General features: G+C 49.7%; 1 protein-coding gene; it reads right to left on the bottom strand.

Annotated features, from left to right (window-relative positions):
* Window positions 1-513: 513 nt before the first annotated feature.
* On the bottom strand, window positions 514-1,731 carry CHC_T00000592001 (hypothetical protein). XM_005718059.1 is given in 2 exon segments: window positions 514-831; window positions 832-1,731. The coding sequence occupies 1 exon segment, from the start codon at window positions 1,729-1,731 to the stop codon at window positions 832-834; it is 900 nt and encodes a 299-aa protein (XP_005718116.1). The 3' UTR covers window positions 514-831.
* Window positions 1,732-10,527: the final 8,796 nt, after the last annotated feature.

Genomic DNA, 10,527 nt, shown 5'->3' with positions numbered 1-10,527 from the left:
ACCACCCTGCTTCTGCACCCGTCCCCGACGTCGTGGACCGTCCGCACGCGCCGCGGCGAGCGCCTCTTCACCCTCACGCGCCGCTACGCCCTGCTGTCCCGCGAGCGCCACTTGCTGGACGCCCGCACCAACCGCCCCGTCCTGCGCGCCCGCTCGGCCCGCCTCTCCGCCCGCTCCACAGCCCGCGTCTACGCCGCCGGCGAGTGCGTCCTCACCGTGCAGAGGAAGAGCGTCATCGAGGGCCGCACCGTGTACGGCCTGGTCAGGGGCAGGGGCAGCCCGGATTTGGTCGTTAGCGCAGACGCGAAGGGGAAGAGGTTCACCTTCACAGACCGCAGGAGTCTGGAGATTGCAACCGTGAAGAAGAGTAGCGTGCGGGGGAGGGGGGGAGAGAGGAAGACCGAGTTTAGGATGCACCTAAACCCAGGATATGACGCCGCGCTTTTCGTTACGGCGATGGTTTGCGTGCAGGAGGCACTAAGTGAGTGAGGCGACACTGGTCCGAAAGCTTACAATTATCATGCCTTTCTTGTCACTACCCGGCCCTTTTACGGTGTGGGAGGTGTCAAGGAAGTACGATGGTCTTCGATGTTGTCAGGTTGCGCGACGACCTCCATCCCTATTATATTTTCAACCGTGACTCTGTCAAAACCGGCCTCCCCGTCACAAGGGTCAATCGTTTCTTGTCACCAACCGGCGCTTTTTCTGTGTCGTTCGACATGGCCGGAAGGTGTCGAAAGAGGACGGCCGTCGTCGATTTTGTCAACCACGAGTCGACTATCTTCCCTATTTTATTGTCAACCGTACCCTCTGTCAACATCCGCCTCTCCGTCACTTGCTAGCCTGCGCCTTCGCTATGAGACGTTTATAGCGGGAGCGGCACGCCTTTCGATGGCGCCGGTTCTGCATAAGAACGGCGACATCTCCGAAATGGAACGGCTCACCCGACTTTTCCAACGCTTGCACCGCCGCCACAAGCCGTCGATCCTCGTCCTCACTCCACGCCCCCCGCACCAACTTGGGGTCCAGCGAGAAGGTCCATCTCGAGTAACAGCTTGCGTCATCCCGCCGTTCCAGCAAGTCGGCCACGGCGGCCCACTTGCCCACGCCATGCTTCGCCACGGCGTCGCGCAGAGCCTGATCCTCCTCCGCCGTCCACACGCGGTAGTGCTCCGCCATGCCGCTGCCACTCACGGCAAAGTCGCGCACCTGGTCCCCGGAGTGCCCCGAGCCGAGCAGCTGCGCGACCTTGGTCCACTGCTTGGGGTGCGCCCGCAGCAAGTCGCGGAGACGCGACATCTCGGCCATCGTAAACGGCCCTTTACTCACGCTGGTTTGCAGGCGCAACAGCCAGCGCTGGCGGCAGCCGCGGTTCGTCCGCCCGTTGCCCACGTGGGCGGCCGCTTGCGCCCAGTCGCGGCCGTGCTGCGAGACCGCCTCGCGCAGACGCGCGTCTTCCTGCTCGCTCCAGGGTCGTCCGCTGTATCGCCCGCGGCGCAGCGAGACCGGGTGCACGTCGCCGAAATTGGGGTGCTTTGCAGCGGTGTTTGGTGCGTTGAGATGGGGCGATCTGCCCGGGAAGCGGGTGTCCGTGCACAGGGTGTGACGCGCTGTGAGATGGAGCACAAGTGATACGGAGTAAGTATTAGCCGGCTTGTCATGCGCTGTTTTGCGTGCTCGCAGGGTTTGGTATAAAAGTTTTGTTTTGTAACGAGCACAGCCGGATCGCATCAATCGCACGGCGGGTTGCATTTTTCTTACATGAAGAACGTCGGTGGAAACAGGGTGAAGGCTTCTGAATACGAATCGAAGGAAAAGATGGTCCAGTTTCCTAATGCTGGTATCAGAACATGATAAGCAGGCACATGGGCCCACAGCACATCACTCAACAGGAACGGCTTCCGGAGCCGGTGATTGCCTGACAAGCAAGTCAGCGATTTGAGATTGGAGGGAGGTGAGAGCCCGTCCCAACACAGCATATCACATCAGTGGCAATCGCGCAGAGCCTCCTGATTGGTTGCTGCTGATACAAATATTAACATGGCAGTCTTAGTAAGAGGTAGTAAGCGCCCTTTCTCCTGGAGTGTAAGCCCCACAGAAAGGTAATTTCATTGGACAACAAATAGATTGAGACAACTCAAAAGCAAGCGACCACAGTAAAAACGGTCTCAAACGCGCTGAACAGAGTCAGTAAAATGCCCAGCGGAAAGTGGGGATGATCTCCCCAACATCACGCTATCATCCGTGCATCAAACCGTCTCCCGTCTAGCACCACCTTTTGTCGACTCCACCTCCATATTATCTCCAGCACTCCTGGATGCCATATCCCCCTTCACACCCTTTTTCAACCGAATATCGCTGGCGCATATCCCACCTCATGAATAGAGACGAAATCACGTTCTTATCTGTAACTTCAATTTATACCGATGAGGAGTTTTCCGGCGCATTCCGAATGTCTGGTCCCATCTTCGCGAAATTGTTGCGACTTATTCAGTGTAAAATTCAGAAAAACATTGAGATGAGTCAAAGGTCAAAGAGAACAACCGTCATGCCAGATATGCGCCTCGGAATCACCCTACGCCTACTAGCTGTAGCAGATATGTGGGAACTCATATCAAGCTACCACGTGAGGAAATCTACTATCCACAGATTTTTTGAGGACACTGTAAGTGTGCTAAATGTGGTCCTCCGGCTTCCTTGACTGCCGAAAACAAGAGGAGATCTCTATACATCATCAATCGCTTTCAAAACCTCAAGAAAAACACTTAGTCCGTTGGACGGGTGTGTCGGGGCTCTAGATGGTCTTGCAGTTAAAATCACTAAACCAAGGGGGGAAGAAAACCCCGCGTCGTACTACAACAGAAAAGGGTTTTACGCCCTTTGTGTGCAAGCTATGGTGGACTCTAATTATCGTTTTCTGACATACTCCTGTCGCTGCGTGGGTTCGACTCATGACTCGCTCAGTCATGAGACCTCAAGTTTAGGAAGATATCTCCAGGAGGGCCGTTTGTGCGAAGAATTTTGGATAGCCGCTGACGAAGCATATTTGTGCACTGAAACTGTCATAAAACCTGTACCAAGCTCGCAGGTTACAGAGACAGAAGATGCGTTCAATTTCTACCACTCGTCACTACGAATGCACGTAGAGCAGGCGTTTGGGGTTTTAGTAGCCAAATGGGGCATTTTGCAAAGGCCCTTGCGTTTAGCAGTACGGAAGCCATCACGAATTGTGTGCACTGCCATGAAGATACACAATTTCTTTGTCGATGAAGGCGGTTCGAGGCGAGAAGGTATGACAGCAGTGGAGTTTAGACAGGTTTACACAGAAAGCTTGAGGTGGCACAGACAAATGACGCAGTCAGTAAACACAGGAAGGGAAACAGGACGAAGAATGGCGGGTTCGAGAAAACGTGACAGTCTCATAGATCTGGTAAAGGCAAAACGATTGGAACGACCTCCTGTACGCCAACGCCACAAATAAATATTCGTCCCCCTCTACAAGTAGTGCTGCAATTGGATTATTCGAAATGGTTGACGTGGGAAGCTATAGAAGTTCATGGCCTTCTAGACAAGCTCGGGCGCTGGCGATACTGAGGAAGGGACACGAACAGAAATGGAACAAGGTACGCAAGGAGAAAAGTTGAAAGATGGGAATGGAGTGGAAAAGGGGAAGCTGGGGTTGACTAAGGTGAGATGGAGCTGGAGTTCAGGACGGGGAGCTGAGACTGTGGGGATGGCGAGGGAAGCAAGAAGCTGCAGTTGGTGAGGGAGCCAGGATGCTGGAGATGGTGAGAGAGGACTAAAGCCGAAGATGGGAAGGGAGGGACGACTCTGGGGATGGTCAGGGAGAAAGAGAGCTGAGATTGGTGAGAGAGGGGGGAGACTACAGTTGGTGAGGGAGGTAAGAAGCTGCGTTTAATGAGGGAGATGGCAAGCGGAGGATGGGAAGGGAGGGACGACTCTGGGGACGTTCCGGGAGAAAGAGAGCTGCAGATAAAAAGGGAGGCAGGAAGCGGCGGTTTTTGAAGGAGAGGGGAGGCTGAGAATGGTGAGGGAGGGGGGAGCTGCAGTTGGTGAGGGAGGTAAGAAGCTGCGTTTTGTGAGGGCGATGGCAAGCTGAGGATGGGAAGGGAGGGACGACTCTGGGGATGTGAAGAGAGTTAGGAAGCTGGAGCTAGTGAGGTAGAGAGAGACAGAGAAAGAGAGACAGACAGAGAAAGAGAGACAGACGGAGAGACAGAGAGACGGAGTAAGTGAGATATGGGAATGGTGGGAGAGGAGGAGAGAGGAGGAGTTTGCAAGTGGGGACGCACGAGTGGATGTTGATGATCATTCGATTTGTTGCTACAGTAGTTTGAAGGACCCACTCTATTTGTACATTTTATACATCTCATTGTTTGTGCTGACCTTCTGCTTTAATGTAATTAGCCTAAAATATATATCTTAAGGTCTTCAATATATACTATCAATGTCTTTCACGTGGGCACCTCGCAGTGACCAATCATATGGCCTAACTTGATATCGGAAAGAAAGGCATGGTTATGTTGGGACGGGCTCTCAGAGCCCGTCCCAACATAACCATGAGGAGCAAGACACTTTCGCCACCTCGACGCCGCTTGGATCGGCCCACGTGGTGACCGTCCTCTTTCGTGAGCTCTGAAGCCAAGCATAACAAAACGCATGCCATCGTTAACTCCGAATGGTTTAGGTTAGATTTGAATTGAATTTTTGAGTTTTCTATTTGTTTCACGTTTTGGGTACTTGTTCCATTGGGAACCAACGAGTACGCTGTTCGTGTTGTTCCTTGCTGTAATGGGATACGTACAGTGGGTTCGCGATAATTGAAACCCCCGATAATTGCAACATCGCGATAATTGAAACGGAATCTTGGGAACGACCTTGGTGGTCACCCAAAAATATCTAAAAAATAAGCTTGTTTCAATTCCGATAATTGAAACGTTTCAATAACGATCCCAGAAGGTCAGCCCCCTCAACCCACCCTCAGAACACCCAAACATAACGACAAATCTACGAAAAAATGAAACGGCACCCGTTATAAATCATTTACCGTTACAGGAACAGGATAACCGTTTTCTTCAAATGAACTATATTCCTTAAACAAGCTATCCCTGTTAGCACAAAATAATACTAAAATGTGAAGTCTTTACTTAGGGACACCTCCCGAACACAGTTCCATCTTGGCCACACTCCCTCCCTTGATCCCAACTCTCAACCGTTTCCCCTATTCCTCCCTCACTGCCAAGCATCACCATGAAATATACTACGCTTTCCCTCATTCAAAAAAAGCAGATTTGCGAGCAGTATGTCGCACTAAGCGATGAGGGCAAAAACCCGACCCTACAAGAATTGGGGGTTTGGGGAAAAGAAAAATTCAGACTCAGTGAGATGCCAAGCAAGACAACAATGTCTCGAATTTTAAAACAGTCCTCATCGCTATTGGCTCGCCCGAAAAAAACAATAGTGAAGAAAACAGGAGAGAAGAAAGGCAAAAACCATGCTGTGGAAACGGCACTCTTTGATTGGATTATTTACCAACAGCTTAAACGGGTAAACATTAATGGGGATTTAATCTGCCTAAAAGCCCGAAAAATTCAAGACTTGGCCAATCAAAAGCTCCCGGATCATGAAAAATACAACTCAATTTTCTGTTGGTTGGCTCAGTAATTTCAAGGCGCGATGGGGGCTTCGCGTGCTACGATCGCATGGCGAGAGCGGGGATGCGGATTTGGGTGCTGTTATCCGTGACCAGCTGATAATTATGGAGAGGCTTAAGAATTATTCTGAAAAGAATATTTTTAATGCAGACGAGTCCGGGTTGTTTTTTAAAATGGCGCCCAACAAGACAGTTGCAGTGGAGAGGCTACCAGGTCGTAAAAAGGCTAAAGATCGATTCACTGTGATGCCTTGCTGCAATGCAGATGGCTCTGAGAAGTTCGAGCTCATGATAATCGGGCGATCATGGAAACCCAGGGTGTTTAAAAGGAAAAGTGGTCAAGAACTTGGTTTCTATTATCATGCCAACAACAAAGCATTGATGACAAGCGTGTAGTTCTTTGGTTGGTTGCAGCGCTTCGATTATTACATTGGAAAGACAAATGGGAGAAAAGTTGCTCTGTTAATTGATAACTGCAGTGCTCACGGAACTAAATATAACCTACCTGCTTTAGCCCACGTTGAAGTAATCTTTTTACCGCCCAATACAACCTCGAAGCTCCAACTGTTGGACGCAGGAATTATCGCTTCAATCAAACTGACGTATAGACGCTTGCAGATGGAACGAGCTATTGATTTAATTGATGAAAATGTGAACGACATCTATAAGGTTGACATACTAACGGCTATGCGTTGGATGAAGAAAATATGGAATGAGCTTGCTGCCTCAGTAATACAGAACTGCTGGAGGCACACTGGTATATGTGGTACTGAATTGGATTCATCGGAGAGGGTAAGCATTAGTAATTTACTGTGCAATGAGGAGCAAATGTTGGAGAGACAAATTGCCGAATTAGTGCCCACTTGCATACGAATGTCTATTGTTGAACTACTCAATGTGTCGGGCGAGGATGATTGTGTTCAAACTGTGGACGATCAGGCGCTTATCGATTCAGTTGTCGACTTGGGGGGTGGAAGTGGTTTAGAGGACAGTGAGGAACATACTGAAGAAGACAATTTGCTTCCCTGCGCCAAAGAGCAGCTGCGTGTACTTGCGCTAGCTAAGCGCATTTGTGTCTCCAGTGGGCAGGCTGATGAGGGCCTTTTACGAGGAACTCGGAAAGTGCAGGCTGTGGTCCGTCAGGACATGTATCAGGGCCAGAGGCAAACAAAGATAGCTGCCTTTTTAAATAAAATAGTGGGTTTTGGAGGGTGCCATATGATTGGCTAGGGGACGAGTTTATCATACCATTTGATAATTGAAAAATCGCGATAATTGAAACAAGAACCCTGCCACCGACGTGTTGCAATTATCGCGAACCCACTGTACACTGCAGAGGGTTCTCGATTCTGTAGATGCTGTAACACTTGCGCACATAATTTCACAAAAACACATATTAAACAAGCGGTTTTCAGGGTCTTAAGGGCACTCTTGGGCAAAGAATTCTTTCGTCACGGTGGTGCCAGAAAGAGTCCGATGCCTCCGATCACTGTTGGAGCGGAGGCGACGGCGGCTTTATTTGGTTCTGACTACGAGCCGCCCTATTGGCAGTGCCCTATTGGGGTGCTGCCTTATCTGTTTGGAACCACAGTCACCTTCCCCCAAAAGACAATCCGGGCCATATCCCTAGTGTTGAATTGTAATGTACGGAACACCGTACATTAACTTTAACGGTCGAGAGTACATCCCTGGGAGTTCTATGGGACCAATCGACCACACAAGCGGACTGAGAAGGGCATAAACGGTACACGCACGAAGTTTCAGGGAACATGGACCATTACAACATTCTTTTATGACCCCTGGAAAACTACTACTTGAAGACCATTTTAGTGCCCCCAAAATGACTTATGTACGGTACATCGTACATATAGAGATGTTCTAACTACTTTTGCGCATGTCTGAGGACAAACTCTTTCTCACAGACCTCGTATGAGGCCTTGTAGAGTCATAATAGAGCCGCTTCTGACCTCTCCGAGGTCGCGGAGGTGTCCCAAGTCTCACCCACGGAATTCGATATTTCGGACAAACGGTCCGACCGGCCACGAGAAACACGTGTTCTTCCTTCTATCTCACGTTTCTCTAGCCTCTTGCTAGCATGCCACATGTCCCAACAGGACCTCCTCATTCCGTGATACGTCCTTACACACATATGTGTTTCACATTTAATGCACTTAAATGATGAACGATGTCCTCTGTAACTGCTACCATTCTTAATGTTCATGCCGCACAAAGCGCACCACTGCTCTGCCAGCATCTGCTTTTGGCAATATCCGTGAACATGTGGGCGCAATCGCACTCCCTCCACACTGTTGAAAAATACTAGCCGATTGGGTTTTCTTTTTCGCGCAAGCTCACGAAGTTGAGTAATCTCATTGTCATTCGCAACAACTGCGGGTGACTTCTCTACATTTTGGCGACTCTGCCGCAAGTTTTGATGTAGCTGCAGAGCTTGCAATTCCGTTTTCATGAGCTCAAGAGCAGCGCGAGAGAATAGGCGTGCGCGTTCTGAGAAAACGGAATTTGTAACGTCGTTTTCGAGATTACCCAGCAGTTCGCTGACAGATTGAATCCTCCAGCCTGCCGTATGCGCAGCAGCATCTCTTTTAGCTCGTTCCCCTCTGCCCCTTCCGGCTGCACGTCCACCAGCTCTTCTGCTTGCCAGCTGGCGTCCTTTTACATACCATCTTTCTCGTGTAGAGCGGGCTTGAGCAGCACACTCAGGCGTCGTTACGGCCAGAAGGGTATCTCGCGCCGCAGAAAGTCTTGAGTTACCTCAAGATTGGTGGCGGCATGTATACGCTGATCGAGGGGGATAGAAGGAATCGCAAGTTGCTCTTGCACAGCGTTAGAACTGGTGGCGGGGGCGAGGAAGGGCTGACGGAGTGTTGGGTTTATGTTCTGTTGTTCCGGTGGTTTGGGAACCTCCAAGAGAGTATGTGAACTACTCCGAAGGGTGGAGAGTTTGCGGGGGGTCGTACTTTGACTGGAAAGGAGATTTCAAGTGCTTCAAATGGTGACCGAGCTTTTGAGAGACATCATTCTGTCTGTATTAACTTACAACAAAACATGGACACCTGGACGGTTCTCCGGAACCCACTCTTGAAGCCTGTGTACTCACAAATGGGATTGTGCACTTGTCTAGAAGTTACAGTCGTTCAAAGATGGTCCTAAAACGGCCTTTATGTAGGATAGACCGTACATAATTGGCATTTCAAAAATTATGAATCGGCAATTATGTACGGTACACCGTACATTCTAACACTAGGGATATCCCCTCTTGCCGAAACCACAACCCCTTCTCGCCAAAAAAGTCCCACGCACCAGAGCGGGCTTTCTCTAGTTTCAAGTTCCGCGTCGCTTTTGATCTCAGGATATGTATGAAGCACTTAACAAAATTGAGCGGCGAGCAAGTGTCTCCGGTTGTCCTCTACAGCATGCATGCAACAAAGATGCTGAAAACGAGCATGCTGGCGCTCCACCTCATGGTCAGATTTTGCAGACTTTCCTTTATCACCTCGTTGATTATAGATTTCGACACTGTCTCCGAACAAGTTTTCAAGTGCCACTTTGGGGACTGTCTCTGCCAAGCTAGACGACAGTACCCTTCGAAGAGTATCTAAATTTCTAGGGTGTTCAATGCGCACTATACGTGCGCTCGATCGCAGCAAATGCTATACGTTTCGAACTTCTAATCAGGCGTGGGGGACTCTGTCCCATCGCCGACAGAGAATACATGTCAAAACTAGACTTGATGAGTTCCTCGATACTACGCCTTGCAGTGTTGCGCACAACAGTATTTCGATCGTAACGAAGCGATGACCGCCCACAATCGCAAGTACTCGGAGCACGGGCAGTCGGGAGGGGTGATCGATTCCGATTGCCCTTCACTGTGATACAAACACTAGATCAGTGTGGCTCTACAGTAGGCGGTTTCGGTTGTCAACGTGTGACTCTCTCTAGTTCGACGGCGTCGATTATGGTTCGGTTTATTGTTGCGTTCCTTTTCTCGTGTGTATCTTTTTTCTCAGCGAGTGCTGTTGCTAAACTGATAAGTAGTAATCTATACCCGGTGCTAGCGAAGCACTCTGCGCGGGCTGCTCTATATTGGTCCCAATTTCATTGATGGACGATGGTTATCGATATTGATGCTTGATATCGATTCCTTCCATCTTGGTCCCTTTTGTAACCAGAATTGACACTCTGGACTTTTTTCTGTGTAAGAAAGCTATCCGTATTGTTATCGAGATTTGCTTGGGAGCTCAGAGACCCAACCTTGTGGCGTGCTGTTCAGACGGTTCGATCTTATGAGCTGAATGAGAGGATGATTGTCGCTGACAAGCACCTTCGTCATCCCGTCGGCGGGATTTTGAGTACCTGGTATCCAAGCGAGGTTGTTCAGCTCACCTTTTGCGTGACTCTCGCGCAAATCAGCCACGTCTATTTGCAATCTATTCTCCATATTCTTGCCTCCTTTCGCCACCACATTGAAGACGGCTCGGGAGTCCACATATGCATCTATGGCTATGCGTTCAGCCAAGACGCCTTCTAAATATCTCTAACAATGAAAGCTTGGTCGAAACCGTACACCAGAGCGTGCAACTCGGCTGCCATTACAGACCGTGCCACCCTTTTACATCTTGAGCTTCCGTAATGAACGAGGTTTGCAAGTCCGGTTCCGTCCGTGAGAGCAAGCACAAAACCGATCTGTGATTTCAACGATTTGATATTGGCAAAAGATGCGTCAGTATAAAGAGCAAGCCGCAGTGCATTCCGCTTCATCGGAACATAATTCAGTTCGATATCTGCTGTACTGTGACATCTCTGAACAATTGTCTGTAACCTTTTGAAAGTAC

The sequence above is a fragment of the Chondrus crispus genome, genomic scaffold (genome assembly GCF_000350225.1).
Source record: "Chondrus crispus Stackhouse genomic scaffold, scaffold_362, whole genome shotgun sequence".
NCBI lineage: Eukaryota > Rhodophyta > Florideophyceae > Gigartinales > Gigartinaceae > Chondrus > Chondrus crispus.
Note: the sequence above shows the minus strand (reverse complement) of the source record. Positions and strands in the feature narration are given on the sequence as shown.

Coding starts and splice junctions, on each gene's coding strand:
- CHC_T00000592001 (XM_005718059.1), bottom strand. CDS start 1,731: ATGCGATCCGGCTGTGCTCGTTACAAAACAAAACTTTTATACCAAACC.